This window comes from Molothrus aeneus, chromosome 9 (genome assembly GCF_037042795.1).
Source record: "Molothrus aeneus isolate 106 chromosome 9, BPBGC_Maene_1.0, whole genome shotgun sequence".
Taxonomy (NCBI): domain Eukaryota; kingdom Metazoa; phylum Chordata; class Aves; order Passeriformes; family Icteridae; genus Molothrus; species Molothrus aeneus.
This window is the reverse complement of record NC_089654.1, coordinates 14,790,577-14,815,463: the sequence shown is the minus strand read 5'-3', so window position 1 is coordinate 14,815,463 and position 24,887 is coordinate 14,790,577. Positions and strand designations below refer to the sequence as shown.

General features: G+C 37.2%; 1 protein-coding gene across 1 annotated transcript in view; it reads left to right on the top strand.

Annotated features, from left to right (window-relative positions):
- COL24A1 (collagen type XXIV alpha 1 chain) overlaps window positions 1-24,887 on the top strand; it is a 114,825-nt gene that overhangs the window by 87,283 nt on the left and 2,655 nt on the right. The window contains exons 38-58 of the mRNA XM_066556038.1: window positions 895-948; window positions 1,410-1,517; window positions 2,420-2,473; window positions 3,236-3,289; window positions 4,585-4,641; window positions 5,642-5,695; window positions 6,743-6,796; window positions 6,903-6,956; window positions 9,069-9,122; window positions 10,502-10,609; window positions 12,375-12,482; window positions 13,986-14,093; window positions 14,181-14,234; window positions 14,530-14,592; window positions 15,723-15,776; window positions 17,306-17,341; window positions 22,178-22,213; window positions 22,309-22,335; window positions 22,504-22,569; window positions 23,315-23,483; window positions 24,149-24,258. Coding sequence (XP_066412135.1) covers window positions 895-948; window positions 1,410-1,517; window positions 2,420-2,473; window positions 3,236-3,289; window positions 4,585-4,641; window positions 5,642-5,695; window positions 6,743-6,796; window positions 6,903-6,956; window positions 9,069-9,122; window positions 10,502-10,609; window positions 12,375-12,482; window positions 13,986-14,093; window positions 14,181-14,234; window positions 14,530-14,592; window positions 15,723-15,776; window positions 17,306-17,341; window positions 22,178-22,213; window positions 22,309-22,335; window positions 22,504-22,569; window positions 23,315-23,483; window positions 24,149-24,258 — 1,482 coding nt within the window. The remainder of the gene's footprint in view (window positions 1-894; window positions 949-1,409; window positions 1,518-2,419; window positions 2,474-3,235; window positions 3,290-4,584; window positions 4,642-5,641; window positions 5,696-6,742; window positions 6,797-6,902; window positions 6,957-9,068; window positions 9,123-10,501; window positions 10,610-12,374; window positions 12,483-13,985; window positions 14,094-14,180; window positions 14,235-14,529; window positions 14,593-15,722; window positions 15,777-17,305; window positions 17,342-22,177; window positions 22,214-22,308; window positions 22,336-22,503; window positions 22,570-23,314; window positions 23,484-24,148; window positions 24,259-24,887) is intronic.

Here is a 24,887-nt window from a genome sequence, read left to right as displayed (position 1 = left end):
GTCCTCTAAGCATCAGTGCTATGTTCTGCTGTCTTTTGTCCTGGGTTCTTCACTGTGAATTACTTTTTCTAGGAAATGAAAAAAGTGTTCTTTTGGTTGTTGGCACTCTTAGTGCGCTGCAGAACAAGTTTTGTTTCTTTGACTCTATTTTGAATTGGTAGTTTTGGGGAACATTGGAAGTTTCATATGTTGAAATTATTGTAAAACAGCTCAACTCTGGCATATCTAAGCTTTATGTAGTTATACTTGTGTACAATAATCAACATCAGCAGTGTTTCTGTGCCTCAGTGAGACAGGCAGGTCTGGCAATTCGATTTTTGGGAGGATGTGGGTAGGGAGGGATTTTTCATGTTTTTGTTCTACATGTTCCAAAGGCAGCTGTAGAGCTGCCGCCTTCTCCACTTGTCCTCCCTGGCATCTGGGAGTGTACACATCACAGTTCTGGTTTGACCTCATTCTAGGGATGCAGACAGATCATAATATCCTAGTCTAAACATGGAAATCATTTTCCTATAGCCCATTGTCTAAGTGTTTCATTGGAGGTGAGAGTAATACTACATTTTCCTTAAACAGTAGCTTACAAAGCAACAAATAAGCTTCACAAATCTGTAAAGTAACATTTTCTGTGTGGACAAGATTTAATGGTTTTTTTCACCCTTATTTGCAGTGCATTTCCATTACTTTTATAAATGATCCCTGAAACTTGCCCACTTGTTTATGCTATAAATTGAGACAGCCCTAATAACTTGCTTGAAGACAAAGTTAATGACATTTTTCCTCCCACCTCTCTGCTTTACCAAAGACTACTTAGTTAATGCATTTTGGAGCAGAGGTTAAACATGTTTCTAGGCCCTTCTCAAACGTTTCTTTTTCTCTCCCTAATAAAATCTATAGGGCCATGAAGGAACACCAGGAAATCCAGGTCAGAGGGGCCGTTTAGGAAAGAAGGTAGTATTTTTCATCTTCCCCAGCTCCCTTCCTTTTATCTGAAACTCAGATTTACATTACAGAATTCCATTGAACCAAAACTATCCCTGTTTTGTGTCATGCTTCAAGCCAATTTTTTTACTTGTTAGCCATAGCAATTAGAATTGTCATCATTCTGCAATCAATAACATTCAAGGTCTTAGGAAATTTAAATTTGTATCAAGATGTGGTTTTGCAACTCAGAGCAGTTTCTGCTTCAAGCTTTGACTAAAAGAAAAACAAAGACTTAATGAGAAGGCTTTAGCAGAGACTCTTTTATATTGCAGAGTTCTGAGCTCAGACATTCTAATAACTACAGTAAATAACATACAGTAAATGTCATACCTGTTAAATAATGCTGTTACACATTTTGATTAAGCATCAACTGCATTTTGAAACTTAGTGTCAATCTCTTAGTATTTTTAATACAATAATACCAACAGGGGGAAAAGGGGCAGCTTGGCCCTCCAGGAGAAGCTGGACCTGCTGGTGATTCTGGCCAACCTGGAAAAACTGGTCCTAAAGGTGCAAGAGGAACTCGAGGTCCCATGGTTAGTACAAAACATTCTTATTTGCAGAGGTCTTTCAGCATCAGAATGACACCTGTTCACCTTTCCAGACAGAAACCTGGGGCATGGACCTGGAAGGAGCCACCTCAAGCTTTTGGTCATCTGGCAGTTATGGGAGTGGGATGGCAGAGCCTACCATGGAACATTCATGTCTCACACTCCACATACCACCTCACTGCTGTGGGTGTTTATAAACCTTTCCAGTTCCAGGAACAAAAATCAAGGGGTTTGCTATCACATACCTTAGCCATGGCTGAAACAAAGCACTTCAGATGAAGGCTACTACTCCTATCAAATAGGAATCTGGTCCAAAGTCAACTGAATTAAGTCTATATTCCATTAACTTTTAGCTTCTTTCATAGTAAGCTCCCCAGGCTTGCTCCATACTGTGTGGCAGATGCACAGAAGCATCCAGGCTCCCCACTAGAGAGGCAAAGTGCCTGTCTCAGTCTGGTCCTGTGGCCACTGAATGCAGCAGTGTGCTCTCTTGAGCTCATGAAGTACAGAAGCAAAGTTTGATGTCCAATGGCCAATATTTTCAAGAGTAGGAGTCAACTTTCTGAGGTGATGACCACCCTATTCTTCCCTTAGCATGCTAGTACTTATAAAGAGAGTTCTTCCTCACCTCTCAAAGCTCAGATCTATTTGATTTAATTATGCACAAAGACTATAAGGTTAGGACTCAAAACATTGACCAGTTTTTCCCCAGAAGAATGAAAAGCCCAGTATTCTTTAATAAATGAAGTAGGACCTACAAGAAAGTTGTCCGTGGTGTCAAATGTCAATATTTCAAGATTTTTCCAAGTGCTTACTTTATATAGTAGGCATTGTTGTAGTACTCTACAAAGGAGCTCATTTCTCTCTCTAATTACTGCATTTAACAGGGACACCTAGGAGGAATGGGACCTGAAGGAGAGCCAGGAATTCCAGGTTATGGGGTATGTTTTTTACTGAATTCATATACACATACATCCCAAAGTAGCTCTGTGGCACGCTAATTTCAAATATCCTAGGAATCTGTATCTAGACTACACAAATATTTTCAGGACTCACGTATGTTTATGTGGTGTGTTTGCCTACTCAGAACTGTTAGCCTTAAGCAAGGATGCCTGGCTTTTGTTAGTTTGCTCGCAGGGGGGTTTTACCATAAACTTTAAACTGTTGTTTATCCAAAGTATCTCATCTCTTCTGAATAAAGTTCCTCTAAAGCTACTACAGCTATTCATTATAAAGAGAGCTCAGCAAACACCACCACCTCTGCTTACTGTCTGGCCATGTAGTTTCCATTTAAGTAACAGAAACTGATTGAATGATGTTAGTTGAAGGACATAAAGATATAGTGGCTTTCACTGAAAAATGGCTGTGAAAATCATCATAGATTGAGTCATCCTCTTACAGAGCAGACTGTCCAGTCTCTTTTCCAAACAAAAACACCCATCACTGACCCCAACTTTGAAGCAAGAACCAGCCCAGCTCCCATCAGCTGCATTAAGCCCTATCAGAACATGTAGTTTCCCAAAATGCACAGAGCTTTTCCTGCACACAGTCCATTTTCTGCCATTGGTTTTGTTGTCATAACATGATTTAGAATAATTTTCAAGCAGAAAAAGAAATGTGGCAAGTAGCTAAAAGAAATTTTGGAATTAATTACTTTTTTAATTTTTTTTTTTTAATAATTTGTGTTTGGTTTGTTTCTTTAGGGTCACCAGGGTCCTCCAGGGCCCTCAGGGCCCCCAGGCCCCAAAGGAGAAAAGGTATGAACATGGGTTTCACTGATCTGTTTTGTGAAGTTATAAAGGGAGGAAATGTTACTGCACACCCACTGTTTTCCACAGCAAGCAGCAAAAGCCACCATTTGCAGTATTTGTTAGTGTTGTCAAAGACTAGGAAAAGAAATGCAAAGTGAGGAAATGGGTCATTCAGAGCTGGAGTCCAAAATTGTACTGTTAAAATGTTTGAGGTTTTAAAGCACAAGGTACCCATTGTACAGAATACAGTCTATTGTATCAGACAGCACCACTGCCCTCAGCGAGCACTGCTGACAAAAATAATCAGTGCAGAACCAGCTAAATATTTACTTAACTCTGAGCCTGTGAGTACACCCACAGATTTGCCTGAAAGTCCAGCTAGGATGGACAAATGTCTGTGGTTAATATAAAATGTTAGGGACAGGATGTGGCTTCAGTACTGCTATTTTAGTGTCAAATTTATTGTTTTTCTCTCAAGTCTCAAATCCTGAAAACAGATTTGTATGCTCACTGAAACCCTTGTGATCTCAAGAGGGCAGGTACATGGATTCACTTCATGAAGATTGGATTGGAGCTGCCCTTGACACAGAGCTACAGCCTGGAGCGAGTTTTGCAATAAATACTCTGAATAGGCATTTAGTGGCTGATGTTGTAAATAGGTTTGGATATGATTTAAGAAACAAAAACTGAAAACTGATTCATTCACAGCTAAGTGTTTAGATTGCTGGGTCATTTCTGAAAAACTACTTTGATGCACTGTAGAAGTCCTTAATCACATTTAAATTGTGAGTCTCTTTGCATTATTATTGCTAGGTATCATCTGGAATAGATAATCTTTTGTTTATTAACTTGGATGGCAGTTATTTCATATTTGAATTTTAATCCACTTCAGACTTAATGTTGGAGTCTTCTGTACTCTTGTTTTTCTTTCTATTACATGTATTTCTCAAAACAGTGGAAGAAATTTTCTTTTTCCCCCTTGTCAAATATCCTGTTTATCCTTTTTTCATTAAACAGAGACATGATTGCATGGATATTGTTCAGTTAGGTTTTTTTTTCTTATAGCTGCCTTTGAGAATAAAGCAGATATTAGTTTTTTTTAGTCCTTAATGTCTTTGGGACATGTAGGTGAATATTAAAATGGAGTTACCATATCTACTATATTAAACCATAAGGATCATATTCACTTTTAGCATCTATACAACATCTTCTCTGCTTTTTATTAGCATTTGAACTTATGTGCATGGTAGATGAAGTTGAACTTCCAAGTTAACATTTTTTAATACTTTTCTTTACTTTAGGGTTACCCAGGTGAAGACAATACAGTCCCTGGACTACCTGGGCCCATAGGTGAACCAGTAGGTCTTTCTTTCTCAAAAAAATTATACTAGTGCATCTCAAGACAAGAGCAAATGCATTTATTTCTGAAGCTTTATATCATTGTCTCAGGAATCAGTACAAAAATATAGAATGATGGTCCTTTAATGAGTAGTCTCAGTCTGAAAATGCTGTTGTGTGCTCTTTCCTGCTTAAACATCTGTGCCCTCTATTTAATTACATTAATGCCATTAGTCTGTGTTTAGATCAGCATATTTTTAAAAAGAATTTTACCCTGTTTAACCAGTTACACTTGATTGCTTTACTAATCAAAAATATGTTTTGACTTATTTCATTATCACTGCAAACTAATTCAGAGAACAGCATTTTGTAACCATTTTTGTACTGAATTCATATGTGGAGTGTATCTCTGCAGCATTTATGAGTCTGTCAAAATTATTAGTACAAACTTCAAAATTATTAGTACAAACTTCAAAATTAAAGCAGATTTTGAGTGCAGCAAGTCATTTCGGAAAAGGATCCAATTTTTAATGGATATGTCTTACAGAAGCCATAAGAGAGTTTTCCTTGCATGTCTTTCTTGAGACCAGAGTCACTTCATTTATCCATTCTAAGTTTAAGCTTCTAAGTTTATACATACACACACACATACACACATATATATATATATATACATATATATACATATATATGTATGTTTTATATATAAGTATAAATCTGGGGAAGTTCCACTGAGGTCAGTTCTCCCTCCTGTTTCATTAAGCACCATCTAATATTTATCTTTTAGCTTCTAGTCTTCAGTTACAAAAAATTTTAGACTGTGGCTACTGTATGACTGCAATGCATTCTGTTTAGAAAAATATCATGTTTATTCCTTTATCCAAGCTACCCTTTATGTTTGTATTCCTCAGTTCCCTCTCAGTGGATAGTTTAAGAGAAATCCCAGCTTTCTGTTCATATTTCACTGCAGCATTATATTCAGTTCAGCTGTTACAGTTTGCTCCCTGGTTTGCTCTCTAGGGTCGAAGTGGTGAACGTGGAGATAGAGGAGAGCCTGGTGATGAGGGCTACAAGGTAATACCTCTTGGGTTTTATCTTTTGATTTGAGCTTGGCATGCTCTGCAGACGTGTGGAGTAATGCAGCAGCAGTGTCACCTTCCCTCACAACTGTGCAGGGATGCCTGTGCTGGTCCCTCACTGCACTGCTGCACTCCTGAACACCCTGAGCATCTTTCCTGGGGGGACATGGGAGCTTCAGCTCCTCAGCTGGAGGAGACTCCAGTGACCGTAGTGTGTGCAAGTACCTGATGGGAGGAAATGAAGATGAGGTAGACAGACTTGTCTCTATAGTGTCCAGTGACAGGACAGGAGGCAAAGGGCAAAAACTGAAACACATGAAATTCCTTTTGAAATGTTGTTTTTTTGGGGGGGGGGGGGGGTTTGGATTTTTTTTTACTGTGAAGATGACTGAGCACCAGAACAGGCTGCCCAGAGAGGTTGTGGGGTCTCTATCTGTGGAAATACTGCAAACTTGACTAGACATGGTCCTGGACAATCATTTCTAGCTGGCCTTGCTTGAGAAAGAGGCCATAAATTATCTCAAAATGTCACTTTTAACTTAAACAGTTCTGTGTTTCTGTAATACTGTATTAGTTAACATTTTTCTCTGAAATTTAAGCACTACTTATTTAAAATCTAACCCTAAAAATTATTCATGAATTATATTCAGTCTTTCAGCAATAAAAATTGGATGGTAACTCATGCTTAAAACTGATGCAGTTCACTGAAATACGAGACAGTCCTTGACAGGGAATATCCAAGTTACACAGTAGTACAGACAGACATAGTAATTAATGAATGAACCAAATCTATGTTTACAGAAGTGCAGACATGTTTAAACAATATGTAATTCCCACTTGCAGCTTGGAGTAGAAAATGTAAAGAATAAAAACTCTGTAGAGTTTGATCTTGGAGATCTGACCATACTTTATGTAGGTTGTGTCAATGAATCTGGGTCCACCTGACTCCTCCCAGGATGGGCTTTACAAGGAAGCCTGCAGCTCCCTAAGCATGGCAGTCTGAGTTACTCTGCTGCAATATGTTATATTTTCTCTTTCCCAGGGTCATACAGGTCTTCCAGGGCTTAGAGGACCTATTGGACAACAAGGACCTCCAGTAAGTATTTCAAACAAGGGAGATTTCTCTATTGACTGTTGAAAATATGTTTTCATTTGCATTCAAATGATTCCTGGAATTTATTTCATGTATGTTCTTTTCAAAGGGAGAGCCAGGTGAATTGGGAGAGCAAGGACTAAAAGGAGAAAGAGGTTCAGAAGTAAGTAGAAAATAGTAAACCAAAACTGTACTTACCTGGAATTTGTAGGGTTTTTGTTGTTCACTGGCTATCTTTGGAAAACTGTTCCATAAGGCTAAAACTGAGTGTTTGGGTTTCCTTTTCATATCTGCAGGGACAAAATGAAATATAAAGTGGAAAATTGCATAATGATCTTGGTTAGTAAATAGGTGTTATTTGATAGGTAAGTAGTTTTACTTTGGAGTGATATCAAGCATTATGAGAAGCTCTTTTGGAAACGTTTTAGTGATATTTAATTATCCCCTAAAGTGGAGTTTCTTGTGTTTAAGTAGCTCTGGAGGCCAACTGGGATTTTGCTTCTCTGATCTGTAAATGAAGCCTCCTGGTACTGCACTGCACTGAATTCTCAGAGACCTGGGAATAAGGAATTTGCTACAGAATATAGAGAAATAATGACAGAGCAAGTCATGACAAAGATCAAAGACCAAATCTTTTTCTTTAGAAATATTAGCTCATCTTGGTGGTGTGTTGAAAATTGCCAAAAGTGTTTATGTTCTTCCACGGACTGAATGTCATTGGCTTTTGAGATTTCAAAAGCTTTTGGCTATAAGATTTCTTAAAATACCAATTACCATTGCAATTTAAATGACATAGTTTGTCTGAAAAGTTCCACGAAGCAACTCTGTTAGAGTTTCAACATTTTGTAGGTATCTACAAGTATCTGTAGTGGACTGGAACTGGGGAACAACAGGAAGGAAGCCTGGTGTGGAGACGTGAACATGTACTTCAGCTGTGAACTTGGATATATTGCTCTTACAAACTACTCACATCCCAGGACAAAATCAGCAGTTCCTCTTGAAGAAATGTTTTCTTTGTCTTGCAAATGCCCCTCAGATCAATACTGCAATTTACTAATGTAGAACCAATACCCAGCATGGGGCTGCCCATGAGAGCTTAAAGATTTCCACAGAAGTGTTAGTAGTGAGAACAGTGACAGCCTTACCTGCAGTGCCACTGCTGGTGCTGCTATAGCAAGCCTTGCAAAGCTAACCCCACCAACTGCAACACTGAATCAGCTGGGTTTTCTTCACATGCATCCAGAAATCTTAAGGAAAACAATCTTAAGTAATTTGAATATGCACATTCCAGTTCTGACTTGTGGACTTCTTTCTACCATTCTTAACAAAAAAGGTGTTAAATTGACAATAGAACAACATTTTGCTGGTTTTCATATTTGCATAATTATAAAACATTTACACTTAAAATAACCTAGGCTTTTTCACTTTATTGCATGTTGTGTCATTGCAGCATGGTAGTGATAGCATAACTTTTAAGAAGTGTTTTTGAAATAGTTAGTCTAGAAAATCTTGGAAAACTTTTTCTACTTGTTCTATGCTAAAAAGTGTTATACTTGTTCCTGTTCTTCAGTGGTTGCATCTTTTAGAGGTAGGATAAAATTGATGCTATAAATCTTTATATTCTGTGCAGACTATCCTATAACAAAGTTCTCTGAGAAGCTTTTGACCATTCTGAGCTTTTCTTCCTTGGTGCATGACCTCCTGTGCCACTAAACCACTTACAAGAATGTTATCTGCTCAGTATCTCTCAGTTTTCTAAGACTACCAATTTCTAGATCAGTCAAGATGAAAATAATTCTAGTTTTAAGCAAATTTTATCTTTTTTGTAGGTCTTAGATACAAACAAATGTTCACATCTGTGATATGTGACATTATAGTTTTCTAGTATTCTCTTCCACAGACATTCAGTGCATTTACATTGCCTACTTTTCATGACTTCCCTTTTGAAGAGTACAGGAAATGCAATAAAAGTGCCCTTCCTCACAGAGGGGGGGCTGATTCAGGGGAAATTACCAGATTCGTGATGAAAAACATTTTATGTTTATTGTTGGAAAAGTTCTAAAAACTGGTTCACAGCAGGGAAAAAACATACACAATTCTGCCAAAAATGTATTTGCTTTTACTTGAAAAACTTTCTGCTGTCTCCTGAAATGAGAATAATCTGGTCCAAAGCCAGGCAATGTGAACATGAATACTAGAGGGGAACAATCCTCAGCTCCTCTTAGGGGATTGAATTTTAGACATTTGTCAGTTCACAACTATTTGTGACTTCTAGGGACATACAGGGAAGAAAGGAGCAACAGGCCAAGCAGGCAAAGCTGGGATTCCTGTAAGTAACAAAATTCTACAGCCTATTTTCAAATTATAAAACAAAGAAAATACTAACTAATAAAACCAGAATTGAATCATGTCAGGGTTACCAGAAGGTCTTGTGTTCATTCTGAAGAACCTTTTTATTTTCCATATTCATTTTTGAATATGAATGATTTTTGAAATTTTGTTAAATTATACTGAATTATATTCAGTTACTCAGCATATGGAAGTGATGTGCAACTAACAACAAGGTTCTTACCACTTGTGAAGTTATTTAATTGGCTCATTTGTGGAGTCTATTTGGAAGTTACCACATTATATTGCACAGAACTGTACTTGTGTTCACTTCTGACCCCATCAGTTCTTTGATCCACTGCAGCCTACAGAAGTTTAGATCCTTATATCCATGATGGATACATGTGGTAGATGCCTTGAGGTTTATTTATTTCTCTTGCTTGCCCTGAGCTGAAATTTTAATCTTTTTTCTTGAGTAACTGCAGAGGAGCTGACTTGCATGCCCTTCTCCCTGAGGGAGAAACCAGAGCAGGAAGCAGTAGGTGTCCTGTAAACATAACCAAGAACAAAATGCATCAAGGTTATTTTGGTCCCCTAATAAATAATGCCACACAAGCACATATTGTAAATAACTTTTACAACCTCACATCAAAACATTGTCAGTAACTGGAGAAAAGCAGCTGTTGCACAGAGCTTGTACCTGCTGGGCAGAGTGCAAGAGGAGCCTTTTGAAGACAAGGAACTGTGTGTCCTTTGGAAATATTCAGCATTTTCTTTTGGAGGGCTGCAGGGATCATTCAGCAGGCAAAGGAGAAAATAGGAAAGTGGGACATACAGAGAAATGAGGAGACAGTAAAACTAGAACTTGAGGAAGTTTCAAAGCACATCCCAAATGAGGCCTTTTTTGTGCAAGTATAGCAACAGTTACCACAAACTTGCCATATTACAAATTTGTATTTTTGATATGTTCAAATTTGAACAGCATAAATTTGTGAAAGTCCAGTACTGAGCATTTAGTAAAATAAAAGGTAGAAAGGTGTATGGTTGGGTTTTTTCCAGGGATAAATAGATGACTTTATCAGGATTCCTCACTTCATTTTAAGAATTGACGCTCTCAGGCATCTTCCAGGCTGGCACACGAATCAGTCCCATGTTTTCAGCTGAAGTTGCTCAGATCCCATGGCAGGGCAAGTCTAAGGTTAAACCAGTAGAATTCTAAAGCAAACATCCTAACTCAGAGCTCCCTCAGCAACTACCCATTCATATCACTGGGTCTGTTGTTATGTAGGATTTAGGAACTACTGTGACTGAAATCCAGTTGTGGGAGGGTGAAGATGAAAAGAGCAAACAGTGCTATATTGGATTTGAATTTTTTTCAAGGGAAAACCAGGGCCACCAGGGCAGAAAGGAGTAGTTGGGTACCCTGGACCAGAGGGCATTCCTGGGAACCCTGGAAAGACGGGGCTGTCAGGGAAGCCTGGCCCTAAGGTAAGTTGCTTTCCACATTTCCTCAATGTCATTTTGCATTTTACAGAATTTTCCAGGGTTAAGGTATTTAAAAGGAAGAGACCACTCTCTGTTCCCGGAGTATCTTGGAAATTAGACCAATTTTTTATTTTCCTTCTCTTTTGCTCCTAATATTCCAGCCAAGATATAAAGTTAGTGTAAGGGAAGTGTGCTGTGAGAACAGTTTCATTGGAATATGACAGTAGTAACTACAGCTAAGTCAAAGTCATTTCTTAGAGAGGCTGCACAATTCTGGTCCTGAAAATTAGCTTAACTGAGACTATTTCCTCTTAGGGTCTGAGATAATCCCACATTTCCTTATTGACTCTGCATTTGTAACCTATGTCTCTCCACCTAAATAATTATGAAGCTATGTCCAAAGTCAGTGAAATAGAGTATTAGGTATGTGAGGTATCTAAAAGCATTCTTGGAAATGGGTTTTTTGTCTGACTGTTCTTTGCTGTGGGCCAAAGGTGGTGACTTGCTGCCACTGGGAGCAGTGACACAGATCTTCAACTAGTCCCTCCAGGGAGGGGGACAAGATTCCTTGAGTAGTTCTCATCATTGAAAGTCTGACCATTTTGATTTCCGGTATGAATTTCTCAGTAGTTCTACCCAGATGGATCAGTAATTGTTATAAAAGATTACTGAGTTAGATTTGGAGTTAGGAATAGGCCAAGGTGATGGATGAGGCACTGTTGTTTCAGGTATGAATTTCCAATCTGGTTGAGCAAAGAGAAAATTAAACAAGTTACCCGTAGGGGGCAGGTGCACCCTACTCAAGCTTCTCCACTCTCAGGTCATGAACCTCTTCCAAGTTCTTAAAATTCTTTGGAGCTGGATTTAGGAGAATCACCCCAAAGGATTTTTACATTTTTGCCTTTCCACAGAAAATGTCATACAATCATGGTAAAGACAACTCATTACCCCATTACAGTTTGTACAAAGAGAGGTTTATAACTGATTTTTGCCGCAATGAATAAAAAGAGCAGAACTTTTGCTATGTAAGTTTATCAGTCCATCAATCTATAAGCCACATCACCATATTCAAAATCAAAAAAAAATGACATTTAATACAAAAATCATGTTTTATACAACCTTTTTATTTCTATGAGCGCTTAACTGAATGTCATAGGAAATAAGGAAGATTTATATATGCTTATATTTCTATTAAATTACACCACAGAAATATTCATTTGTATGGTAGCAAATTTCCATTTTGTGGCATGTCAAAAGTGGCTAAACTCCACCTACTCACTAACAGGTTTTTTCATTTAAAATAGTTGCTTTTGTTGATAGGTTGATGTTCTCATACAATTTCATAACAAATGTTCTGGTCTTTCTTCATCTAGTAATGTTATTGTGTGTGAATCTTTACAGAGTCCACACAACCATACTAGTATTACCAGCATGCCTGTTCCTTAGAAATAAACATGTTGAATTTTGAATATTTCTTTGGGAAGGTAGTCTCATTCTGTTTCATGTGGAGTTATTTCTTCTTGAAAGATGAATACTGAGAAGTTCAAACAATTTTCAGCCTTTTAGTTTTGGAATATTTGCAGAAATCCAAATGGTACTGCTGATCATTGTCTTTCTATATATTTTGATGTACTACCATTTTCTGTCCATATATACAGACAGCATTAAGTGGTTTTGGCTGATTTTATGTAATTTGCCTGTTTCAGCATACAATGAAAAAGCATGCTTGACTGTTTTACTTGTAAACCATTATTTTCAATTTGTTAAGGGCAATACAGGAAACTCAGGCTTACCAGGTCTAGCAGGTTATCCTGGAGCTCGAGGTCCCAAGGGGTTGCCAGGCATGCCAGGGCCCATGGGAGCACCTGGACTAAAGGTAGGTACATACATGGGATCTGGTTGTTTAATTACAGTTTTGCTGATACTGCTTATTCTTCATGCTGCATTTGGTGGCTGTGGAGCCACCACACTGCTGTTAATCATGTGAGTAAAAGACATCAAGCCTTATTCGAAGGGTAAGATTACAAGTTGTGTTTACAACATTTCTATAAACTGTAACTTGAAAATAGAGGTCTCATCCATCTGAATGCTATTCCCAACTCCAGAAGCCATCAAAACACTTAGTATTTGTTCACTCCAGCTTTAGGGTCAGATGTTTCCTGACTTATTTCTAAACTTTGGTAGCTACTAGAAGAGTCAGGATGATTCAAACATTTCAGCAATCTAATAGCAGAGAATTACCATAACTTCAAGCCTAAGTTTCAGGTTTGGGGGCTAATAAATATATCATTTATCACAGGACTTAAATTGGGTTTTTTTTAGGCCTTTCAGAAAGAAAGAAATCTGAGTGTGCTCCATTTTCCAGGCAGTTCCAGGTACCTGATATCAGCATATCCTCATATAAATTAGACTCATTTCAATTTTAAAACAAGAAAACAAGTAACAATTACAGATAATTTTCTTAATTTTGAATAGAATTTTCTTTATTTACAACAGAATTTTTTATCTAAAATCATTTTTTTTATCTTAGCTCATTTTCTTTGTGAGATTTTATTGATAAGTTGTTCTTTAAAACCTTAAGTTACTTGGAAACTGGCAATAATGTCTTTGTTATCATTTTCTTTAGTATAAACTGTATTCATTATTTGCAGTGTTTATTGCCAGTGCCTCCACTCTGAATTTTACTTCTTTGCCTAGGCAATGAGCTGTAGGAGGTAATTCCTGCTCAGAAATGCCTGCAATATGAGAAAGGCAAGGAATAGATGAGTTGAGGGCAAACTGTTGCCACATATACTACAGAATAAGCATTAATAATGCACATACTGACTCAAGGCAAGTAACACAAAGGTAAAACTTGGGAAAGAGCATAAGCACAAAGCATGAAACCTGTATATTCACAGCTTTTATTGCACCTCAAAAACCTCCTGAGCTAGACATGTCTTCAGTGTATTTGATAGTCCTCAGAGGATTTCTCTTGCAGGAACTTGTCTAGTTCCCATTTGAATCAATGCGAATTTTTAGTCTAACAGCAGGGACCTCAACAAGCACACTGTGTCTTGCTCAGAGGATTATTTTTAAAATTCACTTTTAACCTGTCTGTTCTGTATTTAATTTTGTGAATTTTACTGATTACACTGAGAGATACCATACTAGAATTGATCCAACATGTATGGTTTTTATATTCCAAGTCAAGGAGCAGTCAAGTCACTGCTTTTGCATTTTAGTGTATGCTTAATTATTTTCCTGCGGGAAATAAAATAAATGCAGTAAGAGTATTTCTTAAGGAGAAAGCAAGTTCCATGCTTCTGACAGGAAACTTGTATTTGCATCTGCAACTTCCATAATTCTATTAAAATATATATTTTCTTCTTATTGGCAGGGTGAGAAAGGGCTTCTAGGTCATCCAGGAAAGCGAGGCACAAGAGGCCTTCCAGGATCAGCAGGTGACCAAGGACCAGCAGGAGAGCCTGGGCTGAAAGGACAGATTGTATGTAATCACAGTGGTTGATGCAAAACAAGCAGTTCAAGAGCTAGCAAGGTGAACTAATGCTAAGGATGCCTGCTCCTATTGCAGGGAGAAGATGGAGATCAAGGTTTAATGGGGTTTCAAGGATTCCCAGGTCCAAAAGTATGTGCTCGTTCTTTTGTCTTAGACTGTAAGCTATTTACAGAGTGAGAACATTATGAAAGCATAGAATTAATCAGCTTTAACACTAATTTGTTCAAAATATCTCTGGATTGTTGGAACATGGTAGGCAGAACTGTGTACTCCCTGTCTCAGGACAGACATTCTGGGTCAGTGCACTTGATATTTTCACTCTTACTGCTCTTAGAACTTATCTTCGTTTCACTGATTGCAAGAGTTTGAAACAAGTGGGTAGCTAATGTCCATGTTGGATTAAACTGTTCCTTTGCATTTTCAGGGCCCTGCAGGGGACATTGGCTTAGTTGGAATTCTGGGCCCGAAAGGTCCAACAGGCCAAGTTGTAAGTGTTTCACTACATGAAAGAGATTGTTTGGATGGTTTGAAAGTGGCACATGCTTTTAACATAGAAAATAATCCTTTTTCTTATTAACAAGGCCAGAAGTCTCTACCCAAACCTTTCTGTCTGAGTCTAGAAGCAACACTGCTCTGGTTACATTGTGCACACAGACACACAAACAGAGCTGGGCCCTTAATCTTGAAAGAAAAAAGCAGGCTGTGCTGACTAAGTGTGGCTCTCTTAGTGTAATCTTTATGACCTTGTATTTCTTTATCTGTTGAACATTTTTCTTACTGGTAAAACTGCTCATTGTGTAACTGTGTTCTACAGCAAAAGAAAATAGAGATCAAACTTTGCCTGTAGTAAGACACAGTGGTGCTCAGGCATTATTGATTAATAGTAGGTAGTCTTTTTTTAATGAAGATTTTCATTTTATCTAAAATGTTCCTAACCTCCACTAGCTCATTCTTCATGATATTCTGCTTTGCTACTCACCCAAAACCGTGGAAACATCATGAGCATTTTTTCCATCCAGTGTGGGATCAAGTGTGAAAGGCTGAACCATGGGAGGCCTTACTACAACAAGTTCTCTCACTGCCACTTGGCCATCACAGAACTGAATTTTTCAGTTAACCAGGTGCAGAGCAGCAGCTTTAGGGGACTTTTCTAATAGCTACTTTATTTTTCTAAACATTCCTATATGAGATAAACACTGGACACGAGCAGTTTGCTCTAAGTGAAATGGAACTGAAAAGTGGCATTTTAGCAGCACTTACTGGCAGCCATACAAGAGTCCTTGTGGGCAGTAATATAGCTCAAGATAGAGTTGGTTGTAGCTCAATAAATATGTGGTCTTTTGTAATCAGAGTGCTTAAGTTTCCACTGTTTTTAGTGCATCACTTTTCACATTAAAGAATGTGTGGGGGCTTTCCAAGCATAAGTATTAAAAATTACCAAAGTATTTACCTTACTGATTTTGTTGTAATGTGCACTCAGTATTTAGAGAATACCACCGTGATCTTTTGGATATTTGACAAGTCTGTGTGCTGAGCAACTTTAAATCAGGACATGTCATGAGGATTTTCTTCATTTTGGAAACATGGTGAACTAATAAATTCTTTGCTTGTTTACAGGGATATATTGGCCCTGTTGGTCAAGAAGGCATAGCAGGCCCAACTGGCAGACCTGTAAGTTTCCCTCCACTTTTGCATAATTTGTTTATTTCATTACCCTTTGGTTTAATCATCTTGTTTTTCAACTAGCAACCTTCTTATTTTTCTGTTTGTCAATAGCAACATGTTATACCATGCTGGTAAGTTAATGTATGTGACTCTGGCATTTGTAGTACAAACAAGAAAAAAATGACCAAAACCAGTAACAAAAAAGTAATTGCAGTGGCCTTCTGCCAAAGTACAGTATGCAGACAGCACGTGTACTGGGGCAGTGGCAAGCCAAGGTGTAAAACAGCGCACGGGAATTACCACCTGGATATTCTTTTTCAGCCTTTGGTCTGAGATATATCTACAAAATATCCACACTCAGTTTCAATATAGTTTGTTTTTCATTTCTTGTGGGCTGAACTGTCTGGAGTGCCCCTCTAGACACTCTGGGAGTGCCTGTGAGCCCTTGTAATGCTGTTCCAGGTGCTGATGAGGTCCCTGTTACACTTCAAACATCGTTGTGGCCTCTCTGACAGCTTCCAGTGCACCCCAGGCTCCCTGCACTGGGGGACCTCTGCCCTCATTCCTGTTTCCATCTCTTGTCACACTCATGGTACCAGAGCCAGATTTGTTTTGCAAGAGAACCCCTTGGCTCATGTCTCCAGACCACCAACCATGTAAGGCAGTTTTAGAAACTCTTTGTATCATGAACGTTCCTCTGCCTGATCAAGTAAACTTGGAGTAAATGAGAATGTCTAAAATTCAAAATAATCATAAAAATAGTAAATATGCAATAAAAGTAATAAATGCAAATATTTACAAGGGAAATAGAAAGAAGGGGAATGTCCCTTATATAATTCTTTCTACTTGTTGGAAAAATCAATACTTTGTCTTGCTCCATTCTTTTCAATTGCACTGAGGAGAAAAACTTTACAGCTGTGTGCACTTGTATGAAGGCTTTTAACAGACTTCATATTGAATGTAAAAGTTTGCCATTATCATCAAGAAAGCATTTTAGTTGAAGTTTGCTTCTACATGTTATGAAATGCAGCCATTAAGATGCAAAATTTTTCCAGTGAAGAACTTTTAGATTGTTGCCATCCTTGGGAACATAAGTGCAAAACCAGCCACAAACAGGGACAGAAAAATAGCATCTAATCTGATTATGAGAGTAGAACTAATAACATAGTAAAAACATATATGTGATGAATGGATTTCTTCAGTGATGGAGAGTATTGAGTTTTGTTCTCTAAAGATGTTGAATGTGGATGAAATTGTGGAGAACACAGCTGATTGACAGACAACAGATAAAATTACTGAGAGTAAACATACAAGCTGAAGAACACAGCTTTCCACATATAGGAATCACAAGATGTTTTCAACTAATTTCAATTTCTAGTGGTACTGGAAAATTAAACCCCCAGAGCTGTAAATACTTCCACAGATGAGACTGGACTTTTCATGTGAGCAGTATAATTCTCATGGATATTAATCTGCTTATTTCAGTCCTAGGCAGCTAGAAAGCATATCAGATTAACATCTGCTCTCTTTTACAGGGACCAAGAGGTGAAAAGGGCATGAGGGGTGAAATGGTAAGATGAAACGACTTTTGTGCTTTCATTCTTTTGGCTGTGTAAAATCTATTTCTGTGTTAGGTTGAATATGCTCTGCATGCCAGGCAGTCATGTTGTGCTCCTGGAGAGCACTGCCCAGGAAAGCTGGTAGCCTGGGTTAGAAGTGTGACCCTCTTGTTCAAGTTGACTTAAGCAGATATGCCCAGTGGGTGTGAGCTGCAGTTTGGAGCATACTCCAAATCTCTCTATGTTCAGATCTAAAAGGAAAATCTTGAGTCATATTTGCTGTCAAAGATCTAGTGGCTCACAGCATGCACATGGTCCTAGATCTGGATCTTCTTGTCTAGAAAGGGAGAAGCTCAGGAGAAGCCCAGACCTGCAGGTGGGTGTCCATGCAATACATTCCAGCTGTAGGAATTGTGGGCAGCACTGATGGGTTATGAATTTGCTGTTTCATTTTTCAGCAAGGGTTGTTCTACGTTTGTGAATGTTTGATTTAATATTAAATTTTGTTAGAGCCAATAAAGTCTCCAATTAATTATGGCTATGTGAAAAGTCATTAAGTTATCATATTTACAACAAATTTATGAACACAAAGTTGATAACTATATTACCTTCTATGACAGATGTATAATTAGTTCATTTTCCAGTAACTAGCAGATGTGATCCTGTTCCTGTTTCTCTTACCCTGCCTTTCACCCCATCTCACTTAAAATTATTTCGTTTCACTTATTGTATTTTGCTTTTAGCAGCCACCTCCAAAAATTCAATCAAACTGCCTTATAAAATTTTGAAAAATGAATCTGAAATATTCATAACATTTTAAAGAGCTAAAGCTTGGAAAGAAGCTTCTTTTCTGCGTCTTGGAGAACTCCCCTCTTTAATTCTAATGCTCTTGAGGCAGTTGCTATCTCAGAATAAGAGGAAAGCTGTTTTCTCAATTTGCTGTTACACATCTTAGCTGTCTTTTTCTACTGTTTGTTCATAAGAATTGTTATGACAGCATAAAGCTAAAAATGCTGACACTTAAAAAAAAGATCCAAGAATAATCCTTAAAAAAAACATCCAGAATGGTGAACAAGAAACATCTGTTTCCATTATTGGTGCTGGTGTTTAAGAAGTTATTTCCTAAATAAGTTCTTGAATTCCTCATGATGAGTTAATCTAGTAAGGCTGTCTTCAGAAGAAGAATGTTTAATTTTAAGTCATATACAGTGACATTACTTTCCCCCAAAAAAGGGATTTATTTCCAACTACTATTTGGTCTCAAAGGAGACCAAATTTTTTTTCATCCAACTGTGTATTCTGAGCTTTAATTTATACCTTTAAAATTTATATTGGCATTCTTCCTAGAATCACATAGATTTTAACCTCTTTGTAGTATATTTAGTTAGATTTTTCAGTCTGTCAGGGTTACAGAGTTCAGTACTAGCAAGAAATGTCCTTTTATCCCCAGAAAGACATGGAATGCAAAATCATGTCTTCTTATTGAGGCCAGTGGTAAAGCACACATTCTTTGTTAAAAATACACTCCTCAAGAATTTAAAAATTCTTAGAAAATATGAATGTCCTTGGGATTGCTCATGCTTTCATAGTTAAGTGTATGTAAAGTCAGGGCCTCTCAGCATTAGTAAAAGATTGGGATTTTGGCCTTTGAACTTCTGTTCAATCAAATGGAGTGATTAAAGAATTAAGAACACACTGAAACTAACTGGTTTAGTCTCTGCTTTTGTTTTCATGGACTGGAATTACACTTTTCTCACTTAAATGCTAATGCGACCAAAGGTTAAGTTAAGTAGATTTGTAAAAGTAATCCGGTACATTCCAGAAAAACATTTAGCAATTAACTTAGTTCATGAAAAGTGTAATTTAGCCTCATTTTTCCACTCTGCAGCAGAAAGAAAGAACATTGGTAAAATCCCTACTCTGTGCAGTATCATTATATTTTAAAGATTTGTAAAGATAATTGCTATAGCTCTCTGAAGTTTAATGCATTTAAGAAATGTGATATTCCACAAAGTAGTTCACAAATAGCATTCACTATTTACCTCCTTTTTTTTCCCATGGGTTTTACTGGCAAGGAGACAGTGGATCAAGACAAATGACATTCCTCTTTTGCGAAATACCTTCAACTCATTGGAACAGTGCGGGTTTTTATTTTTAAAACATTCAGTTCTATCTCAGAAACCACTATAAAATTGAACCACTCTTGTCCCAAGACTTCTTGAGTCTTTTAAAGGTGACATATGCCAAGAACACAGAACATTAACTGAAGCATTCAGTCATCTGAAAAATATACTGGAATGTCTAAATCTCAGCATTCAGAACAAGGACATCTATTCATCCAAGAGCAGTGGTTACTTAGGGACAAACTGTTGAAGACTTTTTACCTTTCCTTGATTTGGTATTTGAATAATCAAGTCCTGAACCAAGATAAACAAATATATCCTTACAATGTCAAATTTGTTTCTCAAGATTCTTTTTCACACTTTCTCTTTCATTTTATTCTAAACATACTTGGCCAAGCATGATCAGACAGGCCAGTAATATATTCACATGAGACTGAAGGTATCCTGGAGCAGTCTAACAGCACCTGACCTGATTAATTAAATGTGGAGTCAGCCTTCCCAGCTGGCATACAACAGTATAGCTCTGAAACTCAATTGATTTGCAATAGCTGAGGAACTATGCCAGAATAATGAATGTAATCTATGTAAACTCAGAACAGTTTTCTAATAATGAATAACAACAATATTTTATGCATATTTAATAATAATAGGATCTCAAAGAAATTTCAAGCTGGGCAATAAGCAAACTCAGAAAAGTAATGACAGCTAGTTACTTCACACAGAACCCACAGGGATATCCATACTATTAGTACTACATATGCTAAAATTGTTCTTCTATTTTCTTTTGCCAACATTAATGGTTACCATTTTTATAAAGAAGTTAATCATTAAATATCTACTTAAAAGATGGCTTCCAGTTCCTTCTATAGGTGTAAGGGGATGACACATAAATAAATAGGGTCAGGATCTATCAGCTGAAAAGCTCACAATAAATAAACAAATGAATAAAAAAGCTCACAATCCATAGACCTTATCTGATTAAGGTCTTCTGGGTTAAGTATCAGAAAATCATCTACCTAAACATCCAGAAATTTCTTCAGTTTTGAATTTCCTCTATTCTCCAAGGAACACATACAAGACATGGATCTTCCCTCAAAGCCATTTGAGGCAACATAGCCATCAACATAGCCTTGCATAGAGCTGGTGCTTGAAATTACAGGATGGCCCCAGTTTTTGCATCCTTCATGATGCAGCAGCTGAGCCCTCAGCACGGCCAGGGCAGGTGATGTGCAGACACGCTTCACTTGTGCAGCTGCCACTGTAGCCCCCAGCAGATGCATTCCCTGGCACCACCACATGCTCTGCCTCAGGACCTAAGTACTGATAAATTTGCAGCCTCAGTGACTTAGGTACATTGCTCCTATCTGGTTTGAGATCCTATTTTAAAATATGCATGAATTAATATTAGATTTCATCTGGTGTTTCTTTAACCATTTCCAGCTTCCCTTGCTTTTGGCAACTTGAGCACAACCCGAGTTCAGCAGTTGTAGCATGAAGTGACACTCACACAGACCTTGCTTGCTGTGAAATCTCACACCAGAAACACTTGTTATTACTTTATCAAGTGATTTACAGCTTAATTCCTATTTGACTAGATCAGTTTCACAACGTTTGTCAGCGTGACCACGTCACATCAGATTATTTTACTTTTGGCAGAGATTTTGTTCTAGCATGACTGTCCTGACGTATGAGGGCTTTGTTGGAACAGCTTATTGTGCTCAAGTAATTGGTACAAGCAGCGCTGACAAAAGAATGTTCTGCTTAAATTGACTTAGCTGTGTTGAAAGAGTTTTAGTAATTTAAGGTGCAGATCTAGCCCATGCTTTTCATTCCTTCTCTTTTTCTCTTCTTAAGGCAATGCCACCTATTCTTTTCCTTGTGATCATTTGTGCCATTGTTTGTTACAATAGCTCCAAGAAGCTTTGAGTATGTAGAGCTTGAAGAACCTAACAGAGACACGATTGTAACTGCATATTAATAAATGTCCAGAACCAATTCTAGCTCAATGTGAATAGTTGAATAAATATTTGAAAGAATTATTCAGATGGATTTATTGTATTGGAAAGGTCCATGTTCAATCCTAAGGCAGCCTAAAACACAGATTTACGTGCATTGTAGGCACTGTAAGCTAGGGAAAAGCAGTTCCTTCTCCTCCTCTCCTCTGCAATCATCCTACACACCAAAATAAGGGCATAACTTCTTGAATAAAGAGGAAGTTTGCCATATCACTGTAAAACAATGAACATAACATGTTCTGGCTGAAAATTGACACTGCTGATAAATTAAACTGATAAAAGCCTGGCACATACTCATGGATTAAAATGGATCAGTTAGTTTTTTGCAGTTACTGATAACATTATTTACAATGTTCTTGTGATTATTTACCCCTTCTAGTACTTATCTTCTCAGCACACATATAACACTGGCACAATGTATAGCACATTATATATTGATACTTTCTATGACCTTTAATGTTCCCTTCATATCAGAAGTAATTGGAGAAACAAGGAACCAGACAACACAGGAATTCCAACATGAATATTCATATGGTAAATGGTGCAAGGTACTTTAACAATAGTAACTAATAATCCACAACTTTATCACAGCTGATATCACACCTTCTTCCTTATACACACTGGGACATGTTTGTGATTTAATAAATACATAAATATAAAACCAGAGACTTTAATGTATAACTATTGCATTCTATATCCATTTCTTCTAGGGGCCTCAGGGACGGCAGGGCCAGCCTGGGCCACCTGTAAGTGCATAAAAAACTCTGCCTGTATTTTTCCATTTTGATTATACTATATAAAGATGTGAAGCACCTAATATATGTTTTTTCCCATTTTCCAGGGACCACCTGGACCACCAGGACCAAGGGTAAATTCTATAACAAGCCTAACCTACCCTAACCAGTGCTTTATTGAAAGGGAAAATAACAGGATCCTCTTCAAATGTACTCCTTGTTCCAGTGTTCAAAGAATTTACCACCTGCACTTTTGTATATTCTTTTTCATCATTTTATATTCTGAAATACCTGTTTTTTAGAAACAAGTGGATCTCAATGCTGCTGTTCAAGCTTTGTTTGAGTCAAATGCTGCCTTGCAGATGGAGGTATATATTTAAATGTATTTACATTATCATACAGGGAATGCAATTATAATTTTATTTTTTGAGGACATAACAGAGTTTCTTTTCAAAGACTTAGTTTAAATTAATAACTGATAGCAAGTTATAGAATGTAATGAAACATGCTAGGATTTACAGGATAGAGTTGAAATGAAATTAAGAGAAGCAGCAAGATTTCTACCTTTTGTGATAATTGGTAGTAGTGAAAATTTACTATCACACATAGTGGACTGCATCTGTTCAGACATAGATAACAATAGTAGCATTTAGGGTTTGATAAAGAAAAATCAACATATAGGTATCTGGCTGCATTGGTTGCATGAAAATCCCTTATATGGGTGAAGTCAAATAAATGTGCATATATTTTTTAGGTTAAGTCCAAGAGTAAATTTCGCTATTTCAAATCTGAAATCTCTAAGTTTACTTTAAAAATGCACCAAATTTTTCCTTTTTTCCTCGTATCCATATTTTTATGTCAATAGATCATAATGACAAATTTGCATGACCTAAACCTGCCTTAATGTCACTATTCTGTCAGTTTTAATAAAATGTCCTGATCTGTCTATTGGGATATGTTACCCTTAGGTGGTTTTACATGGCTGACTGCATTCATATAAACACTTGGATTCTGGCTGGCTATTCAATGGCCATTTGACACTTGACTCTTACTGCATATACTGTTGTTGTGACACTTCCTTGTGGTAACACATTTGCTAATGGCCCTTGGCAGAAATACCAGAATACTGAAGTAACTTTGCTAGATCAGAGTACAGAGATATTCAAAACGCTCCACTACCTTAGCAATTTACTGCACAGCATCAAGAACCCTCTTGGCACACGGGATAACCCAGCACGCATCTGCAGGGATCTGCTCCACTGTGATCATAAAGTGGCAGATGGTGAGTGCCACTTTCACTCAAGCACCTTTGAAAGGTGCTGCTTCCAAGTGTGGCTTTCTGCATGCAAATTCTGATCTGATAGATTTAATGTTTTTATTCTTTTTTATTGTATTCTCTTGCGGTGTGCCTGTCACAAATAGATTTATTTCAGCTTTTATGATAAAATTTCTGAATTTTAAAGGTAGAAGTATGTAGCTATCTAATATATAAATATGAGACAGATAATATCTATTAGCAAACAGATGTATCCAGAAAATTTGAAACTGAGTGCAATTTTGTGATTTGAAGTTTTCCAAATATTTATAGCTAATCTTGCAAGATTCTAGATTCCTAATGAAAAAATTGCATACCATACATTACCACTGTCAGGTACACTGACAGTCATTGTATCTCACAAGTTCCTGAATCAATATTTCAAATTAAAAAGCCCTCCTATTTAAAGCTGTCAGTGTAATTGTAGTCAAAAGTGGTTTATTATGGTAATTTTTCTCAGTATCTGTTATTAGCATAGTTTTAATAGTGAGAACACTCTCATGTTCCTTTCATTTCCTTGTGAAGATATAGTGATAACATATGTAATATTTGCCAAGAAGTGTTAATATTTTAGCAAATTAGTAGTAATTATATTTTGGTTTTATTTTCTGTCTGGAATTATATACTAATAGGAAAATACTGGATTGACCCAAATATTGGATGTCCTTCTGATGCCATTGAAGTTTTCTGCAACTTCACTGCAGGTGGTCAGACATGTTTAACACCACTGTCTGTGACAAAGGTATGCATTGCTCCTAGAGACACTGTGTCTGTGCTTGAACTCTAAACAAGTGCATGCTTATTTACTTAATTCATTAAAAGGAGTTAGATTTCAGGGGGGGCATTATTGTGCATCTTTGTGGAAGGACTTTATATATTCTGGTACAGAAGTTACAGATTTTCTGGACACTATATATGTTAGTAATTCTCACTGTGTGAGAATCTATCCATGCTGATAGAATTATTTTGTTTTGCTTTATACTTTCTTTTACAAGGAATAAACATAAGCCTGAAATACTTCTAAGCTACATTAGTATCTCATCACTCAAGACATTTAAGTGTTGAGATGCTGAGATCATTAGAAAGAATGAAAATTATTACTGCTTTCCAACACTTAGGGACTTTTTAATGCCATTAGGGAGGGACCAGTTTTCTGTCCATCAATAGTTCATGCTCCTCTTTACATGTAGTTCTTGAATCTCGGGAATAGAAATTTTATGTTTGTGAAGTTCTGTATATACACTGTAGTCTTTGAAGAGCTTCAGAAATACTGTGAAGTTCACATATACGTTCCTACATTTGAAAGATCCCTGACTATGGAATAGTCTTGGAGAAATTCTTCTTGTATAATGAGTTACTATATTTTCTGTC